The 27,328-nt window shown below is 36.5% G+C and overlaps 2 protein-coding genes across 2 annotated transcripts; one reads left to right on the top strand and one right to left on the bottom strand.

Annotated features, from left to right (window-relative positions):
• The first annotated feature begins 388 nt into the window (after positions 1–388).
• On the top strand, positions 389–11,881 carry LOC131840788 (homeobox protein Hox-C5a). The gene is made up of 4 exons (XM_059188985.1): positions 389–857; positions 7,612–7,690; positions 10,005–10,146; positions 11,765–11,881. The coding sequence occupies exons 1-4, from the start codon at positions 389–391 to the stop codon at positions 11,879–11,881; spliced, it is 807 nt and encodes a 268-aa protein (XP_059044968.1).
• Positions 11,882–15,839: 3,958 nt separating this feature from the next.
• LOC131840818 (serine hydrolase-like protein) lies at positions 15,840–24,611 on the bottom strand. Its single transcript, XM_059189014.1, has 6 exons — positions 24,424–24,611; positions 21,147–21,263; positions 18,606–18,758; positions 17,679–17,869; positions 17,121–17,218; positions 15,840–16,125 (listed from the first exon to the last, which is right to left on the bottom strand). The coding sequence occupies exons 1-6, from the start codon at positions 24,509–24,511 to the stop codon at positions 15,840–15,842; spliced, it is 933 nt and encodes a 310-aa protein (XP_059044997.1). The 5' UTR covers positions 24,512–24,611.
• Positions 24,612–27,328: the final 2,717 nt, after the last annotated feature.

Genomic DNA, 27,328 nt, shown 5'->3' with positions numbered 1-27,328 from the left:
CCCACGCTCGCGCATGCGTAATAGCGGCCAATCAGCGCCCACGCCACTCACCCTCGCTATGGCCGCCAAAATCGGCAATCATGCACCCTCAATTGACCGCTAAGTGATGTCATTTTTTTCGCGCCAAACCGATCGCATGACGTGCGGCCCCGCCCTTCCAATTTCAAAATTTTCATTTTTTAATCATAAACCACAGGCAAACGTGCTCCGGTCGCCAGTACGCGCACTCGTCTAATGCATATACCATAGAGTTAACTAATTAAGTCATAAATTAACAACATTTACCAAATAAACCTTAATAATGTGACTAAATTCTATAGTGATTGTGGTGTTATTTAAAATGATAATTGACTATTTAATTGTTTATGATATTTATTAAAATTTAACAATGATGGATCAAAGGCAGAACATTTATCCGGCGAATTTAACGGATTTATTAGCGGTTTCGGCGTATCAACAGAATTGCGACAGGCTGTCGGTGAAAGCCGACGGCGAAGACAAATACAATGCAGACAGTTTCGGGGACAGTGCAGATCGTTATGCCGACAGCGGTGATCGTTTCGCCGACAGGTCGTCGTCACCAGCGTCGACTTTGGACGACGGGGAGTCAAGTCAATCGGCATTTGGTGTTGACTTGACAGGAAAGTCTACGAATTTGGGAGGGAAATCGTTCACAATAGCCGCCATATTGGGTCTGACGAATGCAGAAGAGGATGTGATGAATTTAACGGTACAGGAACGGTTGCACCAAAATCAGCGACATCTACAGAATTACCTATACGCTGGTCAAGATATGCAGAGGTTTAATGATGGCTTCTGCAGAAGTATGGTCGGTGTTTCAGCAGGTTTAAGACAAGGTATTGTATTATCGTTGCAGTAGTTAATAACTGATGGTCTCGGTGGTCTACCGCTTTGTTTCTGATGAACACGGGTTCGATCCCTCGCACGGAGCAAATATTTGCATTCATGAGTATTGGTCCAGATGTTTTCAACGATATAACTAGTCTGGCCATAAATACTGTTATATAAAAACTTTTCTTTTTCAAGTATTTAATTATTTTGAATTTGGAACCAGTTTATTATTTTAAAAACTTCTTTCGATGTGGTGCCATTACATATATTTTTTCATGTTCATTATCAAATGAGACAATATGGAATGGGGTGTTACAAGAAAATAGGATTGCAGTGATAGCCTTGCACAAAGTGGGCATGGAGCCGTCGGTTATATTCCAGACATGTCAAAAGCTTGGCATCAACCGTATGTTTATATACCGTATCAGCTACAACAACACTTCGTCTGTTGAAGACCAGAAAAGATTGGGACCGCGTGCTGTTAGAACTACAAAGCCTCTTAATGTTGTTAAAATCAAATTTGGTTGAAACCCCATTAGAAGCAAAAAATGTTATCGCAATAAAGACTCCCGCTAGGACTCCGTCGTGTATTATAAAACAACACCTGAAACTCGGTGCCTATCGTTGATATACAGGACATATCCTAAATCAATCTTTACAATTACGAGTGTGGATCGATCTGTCGCGATACGCAGGTGATAGGCACAGAGATATATTATTTACCGATGAAATTTCACAATTGAAGAATACTACAATAAGCAAAATGTTAAAGTAGTCAAGTCGGAAAAGTACAATGAACAAAACAAAACATCATCAAATTCAAATTCAAAATATCTTCCTACATGTAGGTCTATTACAGACTCTTATGATATGTCAAATCTACCGTCAGTTCGGAATGATTTCGAGATGAGAAGAACTGACGAGAAACTTAGCTCGTATTATTTTCAAATTAATATTATAACATGTTTACAATAATACAGATTAATTTTAAAATTTAAACTGTCCTATTCATCCTACGTCAGTGATGGTTTGTTATCAAGAAGTCACAAAACAACATTTTTGGGAATAAAGGAGTGAAAACCTCAGCCAATGTGTATCAAGGTATAGTCTTGGATAATTTTGAGAAACCTCTCAGCAATACACTTTTTAAAATATACGATGGACGTTCCAGTAGGACTTTGCACCTGGTCACACGGCACGAACTCCCAAGCCTGGCTTGAAACTAATTTTTGAGACTTTATAAGAGCTGTACTGACCCTACCTGGCTAGCCCAGACCTCAACCCTTCAGATTTTAAATTATAATCAGTTCTTGAGGAGATGGCAACATTGAGTCTCTTAAAAAATCTTTGGAGCGAAAATTCCTTAGAAACAGTGCGTAAATCTATAAGAATCGTGGCCAAGTGACTGATTAAAGGCCTGTATAAAAGCGAAAGGTGTTAAAATAGACTTTTTTTTTAAATCTTTTGCTGGGACTTTAATAAATATATGTACATATAAATTTTAATAATAACAATACTCATTAAACAAAAAATTCATTTTCTTTTGTAACTGACGGCTGGAATAGGTAATTTTTTTGTAAATTGTATAGTTATCTATGCATCTAAGTATTTATATCAGTTGTCTAGTACCTACCCATAACACAAGCTTTGTTAAGTGTGGAACTAGATGGCGCTGTGTTAATTGTACAAGGGTATTTATTTAATTATTCCTTGATGAACACCTGATTAATTTGAAACACGCCTGACCAAAGAAAACATTTAAACACGAGTGATATACAAAACCTCTTCTTATTCTTATTTCATCTTATTTAATCAAGACTATTATTACAGATATCATATACATTTTTTTTTATTTTATACTAGCTGTGTTGGCAGTTTCAACCGCGTTAGATTTCAATAAAAAAAATATAAAAAAATCATAAGGTATATTACTGTAATGTTTCATCAAAATCCGTTCAGTAGTTTTTGCATAAAAGAGTAACAAACATCCATCCATGCCTACTCACAAATATTCGCGTTTTACTATCGTCCCATCCGGGCTTCGCACAGGTGGACATTTTTACATTTTACATTTTTATTTAATCCTACCTAATTAAATTGACTAAGTTTTTTATTTATTTTTTTATTTTTATTTATTGTTTTTTTTTTATATTCTTTCTTTTTTTACGGCGCGGGCGGTTGGCAGCGCCTTTTCTATATCTGACTTTTTAACATAATATCTTTCGAATGTAATATAACTGGGTATTAAAAAATACAAAAAATAATCTGCAGGTAGGTACTTAATTTTTATTACAAAATAATTTATTTGGAGAAGGATAAAATAATAAATAGATATGAATAACATGTACCTACAATGCGACAGTGTTATTTTTTCTATTTCTATGATTACGTCGATTAAATAGAAAAATAACATTTTTAAAAATTAGAAGCTAGATTTACCTCCTTTAATATAAGTCAATTAAATTAACCACGCCGTCTTAATTATTATCAATACTTTTAAAATAAATAGGTACTTAATAATAAATACTACTATGTAAATTTAAAAAATTAAAGAAAAGAATAATTTAAATAAATTTAAAAACTTTGCCTTGTAAAAAATGTACATTTTGATTACTGACATTTTTCTATTTAACCGACGTTTGTTAAATTCGTAATATCTATTCAATGGAATAACCGATTCGAACAAATCATAAAGTAATCTACATAAATTGAAACAGTTTTAGAAACAATATAATTTATTTAGATAGATAAGGATTTATACAGAAATATGAATGACATGGTGTAATTTTGATCGGTATTTCTATCAACTTTTAAAATGTAACAATTGGTTATTGTGATATAACGATAATAGTTTTGTAGTTATTGATATGTTCTTCAATATTGTAGAACATACTTTAGTTCTATCACCAATAGTTTCCGCAGCGCACGCGACGAAAGATATTTTATAACATTTTTTTATACCTTGAGTTACATCACTAATCTGCAGATTCTGTCAAACTGAAGAGGAAACGCCACTACACATCCTATGTGGTTGTAGCCCACTCATGCATAAACGAAATATCTCCTTTGGAAAGTTGTCTATCCTGAGCAAATAAAAATCATCGCTCCTAAGAATATCCTTCAATTCTTGCCCCTGACGGCTAGACCCGTCAGGGGCAACTCTGAAAAAGGGCGAGCACAATACATCTATGTAGGTCGCAGTGCTACAGGTGCTACAAACATCTGACACTACGTGATAAATTCCTGGTGAATTTGTCACGATGGGCTAACTGACCTGACCTCTGCTCATCTTATCATCCTCCACTGGTGTCCCGCCAGCGTAAACCGTTAGCGCAGGCGGGAACACCATCCCATTATCATCCATAAAAAAAAACATCTGACAATAGCCCAAACAACCCAATAAAAAAAATACGTCACTAAAGTTTTAGTAAGGATCCCTAATATATTCTAGCAATAAATATAGCCTATGTTACTCAGGGTAAATGTAGCTTTCTAATGGTGATAGAATTTTTGAAATCGGGAAAATAGTTTTTCGAGTTTTTTCATTACAAACATACATACACACAAAAATACAATTCTTTCCTCTTTGGATTAGCAAGTGTTTGGGAAACTACTCTGCTACCAAAATGTTAGGGAAACGTCAGTCACGTACCTGTATGGTTCTGTGGATTTCTTGGGCTTCAGGGTCTCGAAGGTATCTTCGCTAGCTTTCCAGTTTCACAGTAGGTTTCACAGTTCTAATTTATTTTAATTCACACCAAATGCGCGCGCGCGTCAAGGCCGCTGTACGGTCCGTTTGTTACTAGTTAGGGAGGGGAAGGGAACGCGCGGGAACAGAAAACTAACGGACTCTAATATAATATAATATCTGTGCTTACGATAATACAGGGTAGATTTTGAACAGCAAGCTAACGTGATGGCAAGTGATAACCGTTTCATATATACATGAACAGCACTATGGTCATCACGTTATCAAGTTATATCCGTGATGCCAGTCCAATTTCTGTATTCCGTTGCCATGGTATGTAATAAAGGGGTGGGTAGGGGAAGGAAGTAGGAAAGGGATAGGGGGAGCGGGAGGGGCGTCAGGAACCTACAGCTCACCATGCGAAACGCGATAACGCTGATTTTCTGCCGAGGTGTGGTATTTCCCGGTTCGAGCGACCCAATCGAGCTGAACAACCACGTGTGGTCGTACAGCTTGCTCTACTACTTACACTTCCTTTTTGCCCGCACAACCACATTGTGGAATCACCTTCCACTAATGGTATTTCCGAACCGATACGATATTGAAACCTTCAAGAAAAGAGCTTATTCCTTTTTAAAAGGCCGACAACGTACTACCAATTCCTTTGGTGTTGCGGGTGCTCATGGGCGGCGGTAATCACTTACCATCAGGTGAGCCGCATGCTCGTTTGTCCCCTAAGTTATAAAAAAAAATCTACAGTCTGTTTTCTGATGAATTTGATTCTAGTTGAGAAAGAGTTTTATTAGTAGTTCATTGTATTTATTATAATAAACAAAAACTACAGTCTCTTTATTTATAGTGTATTTAGTTGCCTTGTTAACCATAATATGGCTGAAGAACATAGGCGAAAACTTCGATAATGTAAATCCAATGATCCAACGTGCGATAAAAATCTACACATATAAATAAAATTAGAGTGTCTGTTTGTAATATTGAAATATAAAGGAGTAAGTGTTAGGCTACTTTTATTTTAAAAAATAAAGTTTAATTCCACGCGGACGAAGTCGCGTGTACAGCTAGTTACCAATAAAGTCTTTATACCGTACTATCAGTGACCGTGGTTTTACTCGCATGAAATTTATAGCCTACATGTTAATGTGATGTATACTGCTATATATATACATAGCTATACTAGCTTTTACCCGCGGCTTCGCTCTCATTGTATCAAAAATATTTGTTTTTTATATAAAAAAGTATTCTATGTTCATTCTAACACCTCCAAGAATATGTGTACAAAATTTCATGATGATTGGTTTAGTAGTTTTTGCGTGAAAGAGTAACAAACATCCATTCATCCATCCATCCATCCATCCATACTTACAAAATTCGCGTTTATTATTAGTAAGATATCGTTGCGGTAATTATTGACAATAGAGCAATGTGATGAGACGGTGACAAAGTTGTCGATTATGACGGCCTCGGTGATCTAGCAGTTCAGCACAGTGCTTTACTTCCGATGGTCGCGGGTTCGATTCGCAGCACGGTACAAACATTTGTATTCCCGAGTATTATTGTTTGTATCGGTCTGGTTGTTTTCTATGTATAATATGTACGTATTTCCAAAAAATCTATGTATGTGTATCAATTGTCTAGTATTCTAGTACACTTAACACAAGCTCTGCTTAGCTTGGGACTAGATGGTGCTGTGTGAATTATCCTGATATATTATTATTACTATTAATTATTAAATAAATATGAAAATAGTAATAAAATAATTCTCGACCTCGGCGGTCTAGCGGTTTAGCACACCGCTGTACTTCCGATGGTCGTGGGTTCGATTCTTCGCACGGTACAAACATTTGTATTCCTGTGTATCCGTGTTTGTACCAGTCTGGGAATTTTCTACGTATATTAGATATGTATGAAAACACAAAAAACATCTAAGTATTTATATCAGTTGTCTAGTACACATAACACAAGCTCTGTTTACCTTGGGACTAGATGGCGCTGTATGAATTGTCCTGAGATATTATTACCAACTAGCTGTTCTCGCGACTTCGTCTCACGAATTTAACTTTATTTTTATAAAATATTTTTTCTAAAATAAAAGTAGCCTAAATTACTCCTTATTAGATTAGCTACCTGTCAAAAAAAGTTCCATCAAAATCGGTCCAGCCATTTCAGAGATTAGCCGGAACAAACAGACAGACAGACAAAAATTGTAAAAACTTTTATTTTAATATTACAAACAGACACTCGCAATTTTATTTATAGGTATGTATAGATAATAATTATTCAAAAATAATTAATTAAAACAATAACATCCAAACTTTCTTCATAATGTAAGAAGCACTAATTATGATGGACGACTGAGGCTTTGAAGCCGGCTACCGCAAGGGAAACCCCAAGTAGCGCCCGTGACTTGTGACACGGGTGTAGGTTAAAAGGCCCTTTTAGAATGCATTAACACTCACCTTCACTACTTGCAGCTTCTCCCCAGGCCCAACTAAGACCGGGATAAACCCATTCCTAATACAATTCACTTTAGTATCCAAAACACAACTGGCACGCTCTGCGCTCGTCGACTGAATGCCGCGGCTCACGCAACGAAAGAGGATTATTCAACTACCGACCTCCGTATTTATAGGTCGAAGTCAGTGTAGTAGGTTGGTCTATAAATACTAGATGGCGCTATTTACAATATTCGTAATAATCTTTACATTGGGTACTTCATTAGTACTAAAAACAAACTACATACCTTCTTTTAATATATTTTTAAAATATCTGATTTTTTCTACAATAATGATATGAATTCTAACAATAATGTAGTCTTTTTTAATAACTCCTGAAGAAATGAGAAGCGTGTATACCTGTGTGTGTTAAAATTTATAATATTTGAAAATATTATTAATTTCCCGTGCGAAGTCCGGATGGGCTCCTAGTTGTATAACGGAAACAGGGAATCGATTAGTCACATAAAGAGTCAGGTATTTACGTAAAACGACCGCTATCAAGAGTTCACGATTTCCCTGCAATTATAAAGATGTATAATCAAGGCACTTTGTTGACAGACAGTCCGAGACAGGAGCTGAGGCCGCAGGTGGGGCAGCTGAAGCCTTCCAGGACTCACTCCATGGCATGTAGCAATAGGTAAGGGACAGACCAACATATATTACTACTAGCTGTGTCCGTGGCCAGCTTGATATTTTTAGCTTGTGTTATTTTGATGTTACAAGCTATACTGTATAGTATCATTTGACGACCTCGGTAGTCTAGCGGTCTAGCACACCGCTTTACGACCGATGGTCGCGGGTTCGATTCCTCGCACGACACAAACATTTGCATTCATAAGTATGATTGTTTATATCGGTCTGGGTGTTTTCAATGTATAATAAGCATGTATTTAAAGAAAATATCTATGTATATGTATCAGTTATCTAGTACCCATAACACAAGCTTCAGCTAGCTTAACTTGGGTCTAGATGGCGCTGTGTGAATTGTCCTGAGATTATTATTATTCATCAAAATTTGTTCAGGACTTTTTGCGTTAAAGAGTAACAAACATTTATCCACACTAACAAACTCGCATTTATAATATTATTTATTTATATGTATTCGTGAGTTTGAATGTTCAGGGTGATCTCCTGTAGTGGTCCGATTTCGAGGGAAATTTATACAAAAATACTTGACGTTTATAAGCCACTAAAATATTCTATATGATTAAATGAGTTTATTTAAATTTTGAGGCACACAATAAACTATATAACGTCATGTTGCGACTAATAGGAACGAAGCTACAATGAAAAATGTAGCAAAAGTTTCGACAGAAATTTCGTCTCCATAGGTTGGAACCTCCTCTGAAACTGCACTGTCAAAAATCACTTAATGATTGACAGAGGAGCTTCCTCCCGCGTACCACTCTATTTGTGGAATGAACTTTCATGATGGACAGCATGGGGTTTTCCAAGAAGGGTACATTCAAAACCCCTGGTGTTTCAGGCGTCCTGATGTTACAGGCGTACATAGGCTAAGGTATTCGTTTATCGTCAGATAGGCCGTGTGCTCGTTTGTCATTATCGTGGTACAAAAACAATATTGACTCTTGCTGGACCTAACACATTAAACGGTGTAAAAGGGGTTTGTTAGTAATATGGCCTGATGACTTTATTGCTAACAGTATACCATGTCAGCTTGACCTCCACGTGGTACCCCCTGGTGTATTTTTATTTATTTATTTATTTATTTATTCATTTCAATATTACAACACCATTACAGTATAACCAAATCGGTGTCGCAACTTAGTACAGTATACACTCATATATATATATCAATTTATAACATAACATATTTTATTACATAATATAAACATTATAAAAATTCTAGATACTTTTGAATGGCTTCTGTGATCTTCGGCAGACTACAATCAAAAATATCAATATCATTTCTGATATTGTTCAGTATTATTTGTCATGATGGGCTATGTATAATAGTAAAACACTCCTTAGCCATGCTATAAAAGGGAAATATACTTACATTTCCATTTCTCTGGAGTTTTCATTACTCCTCCACCAATAGAGTTTTTTAGCTTATTGGCTAAAGTTTCCCACGCTTTATTGGCTTCTTGTTGGCCAAGGAAACCTTTGCCGAGATTACCCATCGCGACATCGCGATGGGTTTCGGCAAACTGTACCAACAACTCATATTGGCGGCCAGAAATTTGTTGCGGTTTGGCGGCATATTATACACAAATTCTGCGTATATTACAAAAAAAAGGTATAAAATATATCTGTATTTAGAAACATCACACTTTTTATTAAATATCAATTAATAAATAAACGACAAGTAAGTAGGCACTTTGTTTGTTATTCGAAGGACTAAAAATCGTTTCAAAACAGTCAACAAGTCTATCATACCATCAAATTAAAAGGTACCCTACTAAATGTATAAGCTATCTAGGACCATACTAATATTCTCCATCTACGGCATTGTACTCACTTTTTAAATTGGTCGGATTAACAACATTCGCTGCAACTTCATAGTAGTGTTTTATCGATAGAAATGATTTATGTTGCGGTCATTCGACCTTACTTGATCGCATTTTTTAAATTGAAATGTTATTATATTGCATCACAACTTCAACAGAAACAATTTCATATCGTGTTACATAATTGCCCACTGATCTCATGTCCATTTTATCATCCTCCACTGGTGCCCCGCCAGCGTAAACCGTTAGCGTAGGCGGGTGCACCATTCCATTATCATCAATAAAAAACATTAAACGTGAAAAAAAATATTAAGATGTGGCTTTTTTGTTTAAATTCTGACGTCTAGTACCTAAGAACCATCTTGATAATTGAGGTATTGTACCTAGTATAAGTTCTATTTTAATGAGAGTTACTTACATTTTAAATTTAATAATGTTATGAGTAAGTTCTAATTAATTTAAAACATCCATGGTTTCCAGTTCAGGTAGAAGTAAAAGGATACGCACGATCTTCACGCCCGAGCAGCTGGAACGGCTGGAGGCGGAGTTCGAGCGTCAGCAGTACATGGTGGGACCCGAGAGGCTGTACCTGGCACATGCGCTGCAACTCACAGAGGCACAGGTATACCCCCACCGATCGATCTCCGTCCAAATCGAACGGGGATCAAAATTACGACAGAACTAAATTAGGTTTCTCCTTCCTAATACGCACTGCCAAAGAGTGGAACACACTTCCAGCTTTTGTGTTCCCGGAGAAATACAACCCCGGATTCTTCAAGTCTATGGTGAATAGATATATTCTGGGTAAGCGCGCTAGATCCTAGGTCTTGCCATCATTTACCATCAGATGAGGTAAGACGAAGCGCAATCCCATTATTAATAAAAAAAAAAGGTTCGAACTCCTAGCAGTGCCCTAAGACTAAAGTCGTATCCGTCAGACGGGAGATGGGCTTCAGCCGTTCCATAAGTCCCACCGAGAGGGTTCAAACCCTGTGATCCTCACGCCTATAAAAGAGTATACCTTCAGATTGGTGCCTTTTTTTGTGTTTTTGGAGTTGGTTTTATTTATTTGTTTAAATTTAATTTAATTAATGATATTGATGAAGTAACACCCGTCTGCGCTGGCGGGGCACTAGTGGAAGATGACAAGTTGAACATGAGGTCAAGTCAGTTAGCCCTTCATGACCACTTCACCATTCCTATCACGATGGTTTCCAGAGACAACCCCGTAGAGCTCAAGTTGACATGGTACATTGCTAGCAATGGTTTTAGTTATCCACATTACTAAAACAGTTTTGTTTTCTTCATGGATGATAATGAAATGGTGCACCAGCCTGCGCTAACGGTTTACGCTGGCGCGCACCAGTGGAGGATGTTAATGTAAGGATGAGGTCAGGTCAGTTGGCCTATCATGACAAATTATCCAGGAATTTATCACGAAGGTTTCCAAGGGGACTAACAGTTTTTATGGATGATAATGTAATGGTGCACCTGCGCTAACGGTTTACGCTGGCGGGGAAACGGTGGAGATGATACAATGAGCACGAAGTCAGGTCAGTTAGTCCATCTTGGTAAATGCTAATTTACCACAATGGTTTCCAGGAGGAACGTGGAGGTCAACATTACTAACAACTTCCTCCTGGTGAAACAGTTGCCTATATACATAAATACTCACCGCAGATATTTCATCATATTCCCTAGTACGTTAATACTATGTTATTCCGGACGATTAAGATATCATAACGTCGTCCCTAGTGTTTTTGTGAAATGGAACTCTTAAAGCTGTTAGCATAATGATCAAATTTCCTGGTAGGTAAAGGTCCTATTCCGAAGGACTAAGGAGTGTTTTTTTGTGAAATGGAACTCTAAAGCTGTTCGCATAATGATCAAATTTCCTTGTAGATGAAGGTCCGGACTAAGATGTCATGCATTCGTTCCTGGTGATTTTTTTGCGAAATTAAACTCTAAAGCGTTACTCATAATGATCAAATTTCCTTGTAGGTGAAAATCCTGAGTAACATGTTATGACTTCGTACCTAGTATTTTTTTTGTGAAATGGAACTTTAAAGCTGTACGCATAATGCTCAAATTTCCTTGTAGGTGAAAGTCCGGACTAACATGTCATGCCTTCGTCCCTAGTGTTTTTTGTGAAATGAACTCTGTAATGCCTTCGTTTCTGGTGATTTTTTTGAGAAATGAAACTCTAAAGCTGTAATCATAATGATCAAATTTCCTTGTAGGTGAAGGTGTGGTTTCAAAACCGACGGATCAAGTGGCGCAAACACCATCTGGAGGTGACACAGCAGAGGTTAGCTGTACTACAGCGGCACAGACCAGAGCGAGACGACGATATATGAACACGTTCACTTTAGGGATGATCGATTTTAGAACATCGATATCAAAATCGAATGATAAATATCGATATCAGAAAACATCGACGTTTAGTAATAACCAAGGACAATTCATACAGCGCCATCTAGTCCCAGCCCAAGCAAAGATTGTGTTATGGGTGCTAGACAACTGATAGAAATATTTAACTACATTTTTTATAAATACATAATATATACATAGAAAACAACCAGACCAATACACTCATTATAGAAATATTTCTATAGCACTATAGTGCGAGGAATCAATCAATCGACCATCTGAAGTACTAAACTGCTAGTTCACAGAGATAGTCAGGCATCATGCTTGTTTACCGCTACCGTTGTATAAAAAATACTTTTGAAGACTTAACATCGATATTTTCTGACTAATCGATGATTATTGTATATCGATTACAATCGATCATCTCTACTCGATTGTGTCAACTCGGAACAAGTGTACTGGGAGTTAGCAATCACGTTCACTACCAAAGTATATACAACTCTATGGTACCTACCTATCTCAACTTTAAAAAATTCAATATTTATAAACTAGCCATAGAGCAATTAACACGTTTTATAAAAGTAGACATGGCGCTTTTGAAATTTGAACTTAATTTCAATTTATGCTTATTGCATCTGAAATCAAATTTGCAATATCAATTTTTTGCAATTTTGCAAATCCGGGAATTAATTGAAAAATACATAAAATTTCATCCAAATGGGTATGAAAGTTGAGATATTTTGGTAGTAAATACTGATAAATCTATTGAAAACTTAAATCTACGGAGCCAACCTTAACTTGCGTCACATGTTGAGGGAGATAGTGGGGGTTGACAAAGTGTGACATTGTGTGACAAGGGATAGGTCCTTGTCACACTTTGACCCTCTTAAATTTCGCGATGTCACATTTCAAAATCTAATCTACCTATAAAGCACAATTTTTAGACTTAACGAAAATCTTGTAAATTATTTACTTAAACTCTATAATTCAGTCCTGTTCTTATATTTATTTTACCCGCTATTTTGTTACTTTATTCTTTAAAATTTGTTGTCCAATTTATACTCCATTTACTAGCGTACAATTGTTATTGTGTACATGTGATGTCATAGTAAGGAGATCACTCATGTGACGTGACAAATGTGACTGTGTGTGACAAGGACGGAGAGGTCAAAATTTCATGTGACGTTTATGGATGGCCCCTTACTGGTTACAAATATTTATGACTGAGATGTGACAAGGGCAAAGGGGTCAAAATATCATGAAACTCATGTGACATTTAAGGATGGCCTCTTACTGATCACAAATATGACATGTGACAAGGACAAAGGGAGGGGACTAAAAATTATGAAAGCTATGTGACTTTATGGATGGGTGAACCTTTACTGATCAATTGTGATCATTAAAAAGAAGATAACTGGTGAATATATAGTTGCTGACGGCAACTGTGACATTTGAACTGTTGTAATACATGATCTATGATTAAAATAAAGTATACTGAATATCTGTAATTTTATTAATAGTAACAAAACTTTTTTTATTGTCTTTAAACAAGTTATATACAGGAAATGCATTATCACCATCACGTTATCATGTGACACCCGGGATACCATTCATGCGTTGCCATTTATGAGGATCAAGATGTCACGCCTCTTACCCTGTAATTTCACTGTGTAATCTGCACCCTACAACCGAAACAGCTTACAAAGCAAGCTGCTTGGCGGCTGAAATAGGTGAGACTGAGGTACACACGCAGACGAGTTTATATAATAACTAGCTATTCGCCCCGGCTTCGCCCGGGTGTACATGTATTATACATAAAACTTCCTCTTGAATCATTATTTAAAAGATCCGTTGCGTAGTTTTAATAGAATTATAGGTAGGTACTAGACAACTGATACAAATACTTAAATATATATTTTTGTAAATACCTACATACATAATATAAACAGAAAAGATGTAATATTCGGTTTCCCCTGGAAACCAAGTGATTGTATCATGATCAAACTGACTCCATTCTCATCATAACATTCTCCATTGATATCCCACCAGCATATTCCGTTATCGCAGGTAGGTGCAGCATTTCATTGTCATCCATTAAAAAAAACAAAGACCCAGACAAACAATCACTCACAAATGTTTGTCTGGGTCAACAAAACCTTGTACTGTACGAGGAATCGAAGCTGCGACCATCGGAATTAAAGCAGTAGGTATGCTAATCGGTCAGAGTAAAATAAAAATAAAACAGTAAATAAGTAATACTTATAATCAGTGTATAAATATAGTAATTAAATTTACAATTAGTTCTTACATTAAATAATTTAATTAATACAATAAAAAAAATTGCTACTTCTTTTATACAATAAACGATTTGCCGGCATACTTGATGGTAAGTGGTAACATTGCCTATATACATGAACAGTACCACGTACATCACGTTATCATGTGACGCCCGTGATATCACTCATTCGTTGCCATTCCAGAGTACTAAGATGTCACGCCTCTTACCCTGTAACTTCACTGTCTAATCTGCACCCTACAACCGAAACAGCAGCTTGCTTTGTAAGCAAGCTGCTTGGCGGCTGAAATAGCTGACACACGCAGACGACTATGTTACCACTCATATTTTCGCTGTATAACTGGACAAAAAACAAAACACAAAGTCACAAATTCTTTGAATTTCTAACTTTTTTGGATTTGTGACTTTTTTAGAATTTATATGTATATGAAAATGTTAATATAACATTAAGTACTTCTTTCACATAATATGCTTTGGCTTAAAATACCAACATCATTTAATAATGATGTTGGTATTCCAATTTTATGGAGAGCCCCTAATGGGGCTCTCCATAAAATTGGTCACAACAATTTGTGACTTATTCCTCCCCATGTCACAGTCGATCACATTTTAATAGTTAAAATTTCGTGTTTTAAAAATACTAAATCTATCACAATAGGTACAATCGTAGGTGTCCTAAATTTCATAATTTTTGCACTAACTTTGTGACTCCTCTCTACAGATTTAGTACTGTGAATCTTCTTAGCATTCTATGATGCTAAGAAGATTGCCTCACTTATCACTATGTCACAGTAGGTCACATTTCAATAGTTAAAGAGTTGTGTTTTAAAAAAACATTTTTCACCGGTAATAGGTTTTTGTGACAGTGAACTTACACACAGTTCACAAGTCCCGGGAACTGATCGGAATTTGCCTCTCTACCACAAGATACATGGATTAACCGTACCAAAGCCTTTGGCTTTTGTACGGTTAATCCATGGAATGCTAAATTTGTTCTCTTGTTGTACAATGTCACACCAATCCCCCGCGCTTCCTCGATTGACATATGAATACATAATATTATCTTATCTGTGGTATGACTTCATGCCTCAAACCTACGTGACCCAGTGTCCGAAAATCATGTTAAAACTGAAAAAGTCTAGTGTTTTTAACTGAAACATTAAACTAAAAACCGCGGGGTCAGATAAGCTTGTGAAACTGTGGATACAAATGTTTATAGTCGCCATTATTAAATTACTTCAATAAAACATAGATTTATAAAGCGCCATCTATAATTTTGTTGATGAATTAATTTAAAAAATAGATGCAGATAAAAACTTACCACTAGCACAGATAAGATAATACTGCATAGTAATAGACTGGGAGGTATTCTTAGTTATTTTAGCCTGCATATTGACACCTACCTATACTTAACAATACTTCTAGTAACTACTTCGAACAATCCTTCAAGCCATTTTTAAGTAAAATTTATCAAACGTATTTCGGTTATCACCTCATTTGAATTTTACACATTTCTTATATTATTCTTCAAAGATATAATACTTTTATATATATCTATAATATAATAAACAAATGGAAGGAAAATGTTCTTTTGCTACACCTATATGTAGTTATTTCAAGTTACTTAAAATATATAATTTTTTATATCTTCAAGATAAATCGTTACATTTAAGTAGAAATTCTACTATGTGGGGTGCGATCCTTTCTGGATAACTTACATGAACGTCATGATTTCCTGGTACCCGTTTCACTGAATATTGTCTCTCGCAATCTTCAACAAATACAAAGTCCGCCATCTTGTAAGCGCCATCTTGTATTGAGTCCTCCGCGAGTATAGACAACGTGGGTGTGCGGATCGAAGTGTATAATACTTTGAGGTACGAAGGGGGGAGGGGTGGTAAGGTGATCAGCTTGGCTCTTTGGTCGAACGTGAATCTGAAATATAATAAGAATGTTAATCGGCTATAATAACAAATTTTAAAATATTTTTTAACAATGGTTCCGAAGAATGGCTTTTGTTTGAAATATCATTTCTACCATGTTTCGCCATCAACTAGAAATTCTTACTTACACGCTGGATCCACGGCCAGTGCGTTTCCAAACAAGCTTTCTCCCGCGTACGTTCAAAATGTGGAAAAAACTATACGCAGAGGTTTCTTGTCTAGAGACCATAGACAATTTCAAGTGGGGGTTTGTTCAAGAGTGCGGGTTGCCGACTCTTAACCTTAATATACCCCAATATGACCTTAACCTTAATATACCCCATTAAGGTTTCTTAAAAGTCGACAATCTGCATGTGACTTCTCTGGTGATTTATAGGCTACGGTACCCGTTTACCATCAGAAATGCTATGAGTACTAGACTTACTCAGGTGAGGTATGGTAGTGTAATTGCTGGGTATAGTAACATAACTTGTTAGTCCTCCAGAATGACAACGCTAGAGGTACCAGAAGGTGAGGGAACCATGTGCGCGACGTGATAGCTTCTTTTTTGAACTAGTCTAATACTGTTTGACGCAGCTAGCCTTTACATCTTTACAAGACGGTGCGACGGATACAAATTTAGATGTGGATACAACTAGAAACTCTCAAACCATTGTAATTTTAATCCCCGTTTGAATCTGATTGGGGATCGATTAGGGGAATGGCCGCAGCTATTCTTTAGCGGCTGAATGTCACTCCAAACCAGCGGAAGTACCTGAAGGTCCTGCCTGACGGATACAACTTTAGTCTGAGGACACTACTAGGAGTTCGAACCTCGCCTCAGGCCGTTGTAATTTCGATCCCCGTTTGAATTGGACGGGGGATCGATCGAAGGAGAGTTGGTGTTGTTCATGTACATATGCAAGATATCTTCAAGAGACACTTATCCTAAGGTGGACCGTCAGCTAGAATACCATTTCTTTTATATGAAAAAATAAAGTGACTTACCTTACTAGACCCTTCCCTGCCGGCTCCAAGATCCTTTCAAGCGCAGTCTTCGTTGCTTCGTCTGTGAGACCTCGATTCTTCTTCATCATAGAAAACGCCTGTTAAAATACGCGCAGAATTAATATTATTGTATTTAAGAGTATCTACGGAAAGAACAACTATCATGAGGAGATAAGAAGCAAGCTCCTAAGAATATCATACAATTCTTGTCTTTGATGGATCTAGGCAGCGAATTCTAAAAAAGGGCGAGCACAATACATCTATGTAGTTCGAAGTGCTATAGGTATCTTTAGCACTAAGTAATACCCCAAAATCCCATTTACTAAACAGAACATGAAGTTCTTTGAAGGAAAACAATTATAAAAGTATAGCGTATGTGTATTAAAGTACATTTTTCATTGACATCAAAGTAGGAGGTAAATTATGAATTGTTACATTGTTACGTATGTTAACATAGTACATATTTATATGTATATTTAGGTGCATTTTCCTACAGCAACTTTTCTTGTATGTTTAAATATGTAATGTATATATGTAAATTTAAATAAAGAAATGTACCTTTTCATATGTGTATTTAGGTGCATTTTCCTTCGGGGAAATGAACTTCTTATACTTGTCGAAGTAAGATGTGAAGTAGTGCTTGTACCAGGCCGGCATCTGTTCGGGTGCTACAGTGTAGTACGCCGCTGTAGGATCTAAATCTATGATGCGGGAGATGCGACCGGGAAATGTTAGACTGTACAGCTTCCCTGAAAAAAAGATATACAAAAAACATGTCAAAATCTAACAAATAATCGATTATGAAAAAAATTCAATTTTTTTATACTACGATTGTGGTACATGCATACGGCCGATCTGATGGTTGAAAAAAAAAATATTTTATACTACGATCACTATCGTCACATCGTCATCAGGTGGACGATATGCTTATTTACCACTGTAAATAAGCATATCGTCCACCTGATGGTAAACGGTTACCGTAGCCTATAGACGCCTGAGACACCAGGGGTGTCACGTAGCGAATTAAGGTTTCTTAAGGGATCGCAACTTCTTTCGAAAAACCCCATGAGAGATCTCTCGAGAAAACCTCGGCAGTTCATTTGACAATCTAAGTGTAGGCGGGAGGAAGCCTCTCTGAAACCGCACTGTCCAAGATCACTTAGGTTCCAGCGTGTATGGATATTTGTTACTCTTTCACGCAATAACTACTGAACGGATTTTTATGAAATTTTATAGTAATATACAGGCCTTTGTTCAGCAGTGGACGTCTTACGGGCTGAGATGATGATAGCTTAAGCATCAGAATAACATATAGGCTATATTTTTATTGGAATTTAAGGCGAGTGAAACCGCGGGCACAGCTAGTATTATATATAAGATAAACGTATACGTAAACAGTAGACGCTATGCTCTTTGCCTGACCAAATGAATTTATTATAAAAAAAAAAACAAATCGACGAGTTGCCATTAATAAAAAATAAATACCTAATAATGTTCCCAATGAATGTGCGATGTAAATGAACGACTCCCATCTGAAGTGGTCTGCGACAGTCTTGATAGCGTACAGGATTTCGTATGCTGACATCATGAGGCCTGGCGGCACAGGATCCGACTTGCCATTGCCTGGCAACTCCATTGCTGCGATAATTGTAAAATTTTAATTATTTTTTCCACAGTTTCAAAACACCAGTACTTATTATTTAATATCTGTGGTTATCTAAAAATTATTAGTTAATTATTTTCCACAGATTTATAACACTAGTATTGTTTCTTATCTGTGGTATTTAAAACATCTTAAATACTTATATTTTAAAGATTGTAACCAAAAGAAACACCTAAATTGTTTTTTATACTCTAAAAACCGTTTCAATTCCACGCTGTCATTTCGGTAAAATAGCAATTCCGTGACATTGCAACGAGGTTACTAAATCGACATTCGATAGAAATATTTTTTATCGATATGTAAAGTTGCGTTTACGTTGCAATGCTAGTTGACAGCGTCAAATGGCGTCACACACAAATAATCACATTATTGACAGATGACGTCATTTTCACTACGTTACATACGAAAATCGTTGCGAACGAAGTTAGATAATTAGCCCACAGGTCACATGATGAGCGGAGCGCGTTGTTTCTTTTCCGCCATTCTAAGTCTATGGCAACCTTTACAACTGTAAGATTATGAATATAATTGAGTATCTAATATGATCTATTTGGTAAATAGCGCCATCTAGTATTTTTAGACCGAACCACGTTGTTTGTCATAAGATAACCGTTACCCTCGCTTCTCTCCCTACTACACTAACTTCGACCTATAAATACGGAGGTCGGTAGTTGAATAATCCTCTTTGGTTGGGTGTGCCGCGGCATTCAGACGACGAGTGTAGGGCGTGGCGGTTGTGTTGTGGATACTAAAGTGAATTGTATTAGGAATGGGTTCATCCCGGTCTTAGTTGGGCCTGGGGGGAAGCTGCAAGTAGTGAAGGTGAGTGTTAATGCATTCTAAAAGAGCTCTTTAAACCTACATCCGTGTCCAAGTCACGGGCGCTACTTGGGGTTTCCCTTGCGGTAGCCGGCTTCAAAGCCTAAGTCATCATCTTATACAAGTGCTCCTTCCACAACCGACCATTCCTCAAGACCGGTTGAATTTTGTGTGGTAAACGATGGAGGCCTGAAGGTCGACCTTCGATGAAATTTCGGATGAAGTCTGATAGAGATCAGATTTCCACTCTATTTGCAAGATATCAAAAAAAATCAAAAATAGAACTAGAAAGAATTGCTTTCAGCAATAAGGCCGCCTTTTTGTATTTGTACAAGACGTGTTGATAAATGTTAAGCGTAATACAACAAACAAAATTAATCATAGAAATGATAATTAAGTACATTAAATATTTACACTGTCTTTTCGATTTGTTAAGCGATGTCATATCAAGATTAAACAAATCAAGGAATTGAGATCGTTTAGCTGATATAAACAATCAAACATACGACTATTTAATTGTATGGCAGAACATTGTAAGTACTGCTTAATAATAATCTACATTAACTAAGTGAAATAAAATTTTATTGCATATTATGTGGTACATAGTGTCTGGTACTTGAAAAGTAACTAATTATCAAAAGTTTTAAGGTTTTGCTTTAAGCTGGACTTTCAAAAATTTGTAATTATTTAGTTAATACATATATTTATTATAACTGTTATATTACAGATTACTTAATCTATACATATAAATAAAATTGGAGTGTCTGTTTGTAATATTGGAATAACTGTTTTTTACTATATGCATATGAATATAAATACGGTACACACCAAAATAACAATTTTTGCAATTTTTGTCTATCTGTCTGTCAGTCTGTTTGTTCCGGGTAATCTCTGGATCTATTTTGACGGGACTTTTTTGGCAGGTAACTGATGTAATATAGAGTAACTTGGGCTACTTTTCATTTTAGAATAATAAAGTTAAATTCCGCGCGGACGAAGTCGCGGGTACAGCTAGTATTTAATCAAATCAGTGTTATTATTAACCGCTAGCGGCGCCAATGACTCATTTTTTAGATGCACGTTGACGATACAAGATGGCGCAGATAAAAAATGGCGGTTACTTTATCATTGTTAGATATATCAACTCTATGTACTAGTAAAAGTGTGTATTATAATAAAATAACAACTATATAACATTAATTTAACTATGTCTCTAACACAATTCACTTTAGCAATTAAAATACAACCAGCACATCCTGTGCTCAAAGACCGAATGCCGCGGCCTACAAAAACCCTCTCTTTTATACAGAGAAGATATGAGTGGGGGTTATATGCAACTAGTTTAACGACACCGAGTAATAATGAAACCACCTTCTTTTAATATTAAATATCAGATTTTTCGACAATATCGATGTGAACCCTAACATCATATAAGTAAATTATAATGTTGTAGAATACTGTAGATCAGCGGTTATCAACGTTTTACAAATCAAATGCCAAAAAATACAAGTGCAATAAAGTAAATATTATTATTATATACATACCTATATAATAGTAGTTACGTGGCAATAGCTTGACGAGTGGTCTGAAGCAGGCTGCAGAATCCACCTGACCATGGCAGAGAAGCACTGGCGGGTCGAAACAGTCTCCCCACGCGATCACTGGATAAAACATACATAGTAATAATTTAGTATTAAATATAACACTCATTGGTTGAGAAGGAGACTTGAGCACAGTATATGGTTTTTCAAGAAGGGTCTATTAAGGTTTCTTAAGTGTTCCCTGGTGTTTCAGACGTTCATCGGCTACGGTTAATTTACCATCAGATGGGCCGTATGCTTTTTTGCAACCATCGTAGTAGAAGAAGACGGTTAGTAATAATAATATCTATACATTAGCTCAACCGCATATTTCATCGAGCTATTCTAATGCTGTTAGCAGCCCCTTGACCGGACAAAAATCGATTAATTTGCTTAAAGAAATATTGAATAATTAATAATAACTTCTTTATACAAAACTTGTGACCCGCCGCAGCTTCGTACGGATGCAGTACAAATCTTTAAACTTCTCGGCTCGTTCTGCACTATAACACGCATGTATTATACACAAACCTTCCTCTTGAATCACTGTCTATTGCTGAAAACTGCATTAAAATCCGTTACATAATTTAAAAGATAAGTGAACAGACAGCGACGGCGACTCTGTTTTATATTATGTATAGACTAATAGTCAGACAGGTGGCGATGTAGACATGTCCAAAGGTACTTTAAATTTCAGTGATTTTTTTACCAAACTTGTATGACAAACAAACTGTAAATCACAACGCCGTCCATATATCTACATGAACAGCATGACTGACATCATCATATCATTCTTGATGACAGTTATGTCTTCGTACCCAATAATTTCACTGCCGTACTTCACCCTTCGAAACTCAAGTTTTGAACAAAGCAAAGAAAGCAAGCTGCTTGCAATTAAACAAACATGTATCAAACCTAGGTTTGTGCACAACAAAAATCTGTAGATTTTGCCAAACTGAAGAGGAAACGCCACTACACATCCTAAGTGATTGTAGCCCTCTCATGCATAAACGTAATATCCTTTGGAAAGTATACACTCTATCCTGAGGAGATTAAAACCATCGCTCCTAAGAATATCCTTCAATTCTTGTCCCTGCCGGGTCTAGGTAGCGAACTCTGAAAAAGGGCGAGTACAATAGATATATGTAGGTCGCAGTGCTACAAGTCCAAGCAACTGACAATGGCCCAAATAACCCAATAAAAAAAACTGCTTGGTGGTTGAAATAGGTGAGATTGAGGTACACACGCAGACGAGATTTTAGTCTATTTAAAAATACGTAAGCCCCAATAAACATATTGCTAATGTTTATTGAGACATTGATATTTTTCCTGTTAGATAAACAAATATAATTGTTAGATAATATGTTTGTATTTCTTGTTCATATATATTAATATCTATTCAGGAGAACTCTGATTTTAGTGATATCAAACGGAAGTGACAACACGTCATACTAAGCGGATGTACAATACTTATTTTTTTATATACCTAATTCAGATTTTAAAAATCTAGGACATTTTAGCCGCTTAAGAAAGTTAAGTTCTTTATATTATATTTTTTCCACACCGTCCAGTTCAGTATACAGTATTGCAATGGCAATGAAGCTGACGGTGCACCTAACGGTAAGTGGTAACCGTCGTCTATATACATGAGCAGCAGCATAGACACCGCGTTATCCTGACATGACACTGATCATCCGCACCACACCGCGAACCCTTTTGCCCCGGCATCAACTCGGGGAGGCAGATTGATAACCCCATTGCTAGCAATGTACTATGTCAGGGCGACCTCCACGCGGTTCCCCCTGGAAACCATCGTGTTAAATTCCTGGGAATTTGTCACGATGGGCTAACTGACCTGACCTCATGTTCATCTTGTCATGCCCCGCCAGCGTAAACCGTTAGCGCAGGCGGGTACACCATTCCATTATCATCCACAAAAATAATTCAGGGAGGCTGGGGAGCAGAAGATTGTTAGAACTAATGATCCCATTGCTAGCAATATATTATGTCAGGTTGACCTCCACGCGGTTCCCCCTGAAAACAGTCGCGATAAATTCCTTGTGAATTCGTCACGATGGGCTAACTGACCTGACCTCATGACCACCGTAAATCGTTAGCGCAGGCGAGTACATTCCATTATCATCAATGAAAATAAAAAAATAAAAACTCAATAACGCCAAATAACCAGCTTGTGCTAGGGATTTTTTCATGTGCCACCCGTGATACCTCATGCGTTGCCATTCCAGAGCACTAAGATGTCATGCTTCTTACCCTGAAATTTCACTGCCTAATCTATCATCATCCCAGAACTCAAACAACTTACAGAGCAAGCTGCTTGGCGGCGGACTGAGTGAGACTGGGTTACATCAGGTGGAATGTAAGCTACCAACCCTCGTGTCACAGCTCAATTTCGAGGGACGACAAGTAAGATTTCCATTTAACGAGTATCTTTTCAAGCTTTAATTCAAGTAGAAATTTACTTCCAATCCTTGCGTCATAACACTAACGGCCAATGCTCTACCAACCCTCATCTCACAGCTCATAAAATTCGTTTTTATTAAAAAAAAATCTTGTTATCGAAGTTTTCCATACAGATCTCTAATGTTTTTGAAAATATTATATCGCCTATGATCTTCAATAATGTAGCATACTAATGGTAAAAGAATTTCTCGAATCGGTCCAGTAGTTTTTTTTCATAGACAATAATGGAATGGTTCACCCGCCTGTGCTAACGGTTTACGCTGAGGAGGCACCAGTGGAGGCTGATAAGATGAGCATGACGTCAGGTTAGTTTGCCTATCGTGATTAAATAACATTGAAATAACCATGATGGTTTCTAGAGGGAACTGTGTGGAAGTCGACCTAACTTGATACATTGCAGGTAATTGGGACGGACACTAGATCCCATTACTAACAATGCCTTCCCCCCTCGGTCCAGTAGTTTCGGAGGTCATTCAATGTAAACAAAGAAACAAATATTTGCTTATAATAGCATAGTATATATATTATTCACACTAACAACGATTTATTTCTAATTAATTTGATTTTCTCGTCTTGTTCTACATATACTATAACACACATGTATTATACATATATACATTTCTCTTAAATCACTCTATCCATTGCTAAAAACTTCATTAAAATCTGTTGGGTAATTTAAAATATATAAGAGAACAGATAGCGGCAGCGACTTTGTTTTATACTATAATAAAAATATAAATATAAATTAGATGGTACTTACATGCAATTCTTCCCCATGGTGATTCTATGTACCATTCCTTCTCTAAAAGTTCCGACTTCATCACTTTAGTACCGGTAGCCACTGGCATTTTGAACTCGGAATACGAAGTTCTAAGTGTAAAATTTACACGCAATTGTACGGCAGTTATATAATTCTACGAACTAGCACAGTTCAAACACAAATAATGATCTTTTATACACTATAAGATCCTTATCTATTAATTATATTTTTTAATTGTCTATTATTATTATTTTTAATTACGTAACGGTCAATTACGGCCTCGAGTATTTTGACTTTTGTCTCGAAATTTCACTGAACAGCAACAAATTTCACTTACTTAATACACTAATTTATAAGTGTGTTGACACGTCGAGTGCGTATGTAAAATAAATTAACATTGATTATTGGCAAGTTTATAATGATAAGTAGATAAATGTGTATCTAATAATACGTAAAAATAAAGAGTTTGTTTGAACAAACATTTTTTTGGAACCAACGCTTCAATTCGATAAACAACTTTTTATATTTAGAATAGAATAGAATAGAAAATCATTTATTCAAATAAACTTACGCACTTTTGAATAGTCATAACATTTTTTTTTAATCTACCGCTCATTCGGAATGCTGTCTCATCACAAGAAGAACAAGCAAGAAACTTGTGTGTTGCTCTTTTAAATAATTTATTCTTACTTACAATTTAAGTTTAAGTGTGTGAATACATACCACCGATTAGCACTAATTCAATTTGAAAGTCCAATTCCTGAAGAGCATTAAAGTATTATTATTTGTTTATTTTAATTCAGGAAACTTAACATATTTACATCATATATATTGGCCCCGTAATTATTTATACTTCTTTGTTTTTACAGCTTCACCGGACGATAGGGGGCGAGGGGGAGGGGGAGGGGGGGGGGGGAAGGGGATTGTTAATAATGTGGACTAATAATCCCATTGCTAGATATGTACCACGTCAGTTCGACCTCCACGCGGTTCCCCCTGGAAACCATCGTGATAAATTCCCGGTGAATTTGTCACGTTAGGCTAACTGATCTGACTTCATGTTCATCCTATCATCCTCCACTGGTGCCCCGCCAGCGTAAACCGTTAGCGGAGGCGCACCATTTCATTATTATCCTCAAAAAAAAACTGGTGGAAGGACTTAGAGCGGCTGAAGGCAAACTCCTCCTTCGTTGTAATTTAGATACCCATTACAAAATGGTACAGGAGAAGGAGCCGATGTGGAGCGTCCGGGCGCGTGCAGGATCAGATTGATTTCGCTGTATAGTTTGGTGGGGTCGTCGTCTTCGCCGGGGAGGACGGTGTCGTGTGTGGTTTGATAGCGTGGTTCCCTACCACCGCGGAACGGGTGGTTAAGGAAGTTAGCTGCCGTTATGAGATCGTCGGAATCGATAATAATGTGAAGAACGATATGTCTCCTCGGTGCATAGTCGGCTGTCTATCACGATGACAAATTGGTGGGGCAAATTGATTGTGGGTACAATCGCAGGCTGCAACTAGTAAAATAGTGATAAATAGAATATCAGATAATACATTATCATACTATATTGTATATAAATACGCTGACTGATTATACTATGATTTATATATGTTTTTAATTATATACAAATATATCTAGTTATTCCGCTTGTCAACCGACTACAAAAAAAGGAGTACGTTCTCCATTTGATTATTTTTTTAAGAAGGAATAAGCGCTTTTTTTGAAGATTTCAATATCGTATCGATTAGTAAATGCCATTACTAGAACCACCGGAAGGTGATTTCACAATGTAGTGTTTTTTTTATGTAATTAGCATAACAAAGAAGCTGTTGACCAAAATAAAATAAAATAAAAAACCAAAATTAATACATACATTATATAAATGAGATATTTACCATGACAATATTAAAGAGCTCCCGATATTTCGATGCCATTACCAACGAGCCGGTCACGGGTCCTGACGACCTCAGTGGCCCAGCGGTTAATTTCTGATCGTCGCGGGTTCGATTCCAAACATTTCTATTTATGACACTTTGTCGGAACTCGACTGTTCGCCTGGTGTTGCCTCTTTAGAGGCGAAACATGTCGCAATATGGATGTATTATAGATCCAATAACGGTCAAAATTTTATGATAACTGACCCGCGCAATTTCATCAATGTTTAATTTCCCATTTTGCAATATTTTTTATTGCAGCTCCTCTCCTATTGGTCGTAGCGTAATGTTATATAGCTTAAAGCGTTCCTCGACAAATAGACTATCCAACACAATACTTGTCGTTAATCGATTTCCAGAGCTGTACATATTTACATGTGACTTGTTTAATTTTCGCAGAATGGCAATGAATTTCCTTATTAATACGTAAAATTGTAGGTTATTATTGTTTTACTATATATATATATATATTTGTAATTATAAATATTTCATATTGTTCGCGCGTCTTCTAAAACCATAAAAAAAAAACAAAAATAAAAAAATAATAAGTTGGTAAGCCGCCACACTGCTTTTTCCCGCCCCCCTTCCCCTGCACAATATGGACAATTATTTATTCGCCGCCATCTAACAAGTGAAACAACCACCGCATGAATTAATTTTTAAAAAACAAGGAGCTCCTTAAATATTATAACAAACTGTATTTGTGTCGCGAGTGTGGTGTATTATTATTGAAGTCATCTATACTATTATTTCTGCAATTTGGGTGAGTTCCTTATTTCCCTTTTCCTACGATCAGTGTATGCAGTGTGGCTAAAAAATACATCACATATTTTTGTATATTTTTTCTAATTGAGCATATTGGGAAGTTGTAAGGCTCGCTTAGTTGATTTCGGTAAATAAATAAAAGGAATTTTTCAATTGGAACCAGTAGTTCCTGAGATTAGCGCTTACAAACAAACAAACGCTTCAGCTT

The sequence above is a fragment of the Achroia grisella genome, unplaced genomic scaffold (assembly GCF_030625045.1).
Source record: "Achroia grisella isolate CSIRO2021 unplaced genomic scaffold, CSIRO_AGI_Agris_v1 utg149, whole genome shotgun sequence".
NCBI lineage: Eukaryota > Metazoa > Arthropoda > Insecta > Lepidoptera > Pyralidae > Achroia > Achroia grisella.
Note: the sequence above shows the minus strand (reverse complement) of the source record. Positions and strands in the feature narration are given on the sequence as shown.

What these genes read in the sequence shown, in the direction of transcription:
- LOC131840788 (XM_059188985.1), top strand. Translation starts at nt 389, where the DNA reads ATGATGGATCAAAGGCAGAACATTTATCCGGCGAATTTAACGGATTTA. An exon ending in TCCATGGCATGTAGCAATAG is followed by an intron (nt 7,691 to 10,004) that starts GTAAGGGACAGA and finishes CATGGTTTCCAG; the next exon opens with TTCAGGTAGAAGTAAAAGGA. An exon ending in TGCAACTCACAGAGGCACAG is followed by an intron (nt 10,147 to 11,764) that starts GTATACCCCCAC and finishes ATTTCCTTGTAG; the next exon opens with GTGAAGGTGTGGTTTCAAAA.
- LOC131840818 (XM_059189014.1), bottom strand. Translation starts at nt 24,511, where the DNA reads ATGCCAGTGGCTACCGGTACTAAAGTGATGAAGTCGGAACTTTTAGAG. An exon ending in ACCATGGGGAAGAATTGCAT is followed by an intron (nt 21,264 to 24,423) that starts GTAAGTACCATC and finishes TGTTTTATCCAG; the next exon opens with TGATCGCGTGGGGAGACTGT. An exon ending in CTAAATACACATATGAAAAG is followed by an intron (nt 17,219 to 17,678) that starts GTACATTTCTTT and finishes GTATTTTAACAG; the next exon opens with GCGTTTTCTATGATGAAGAA.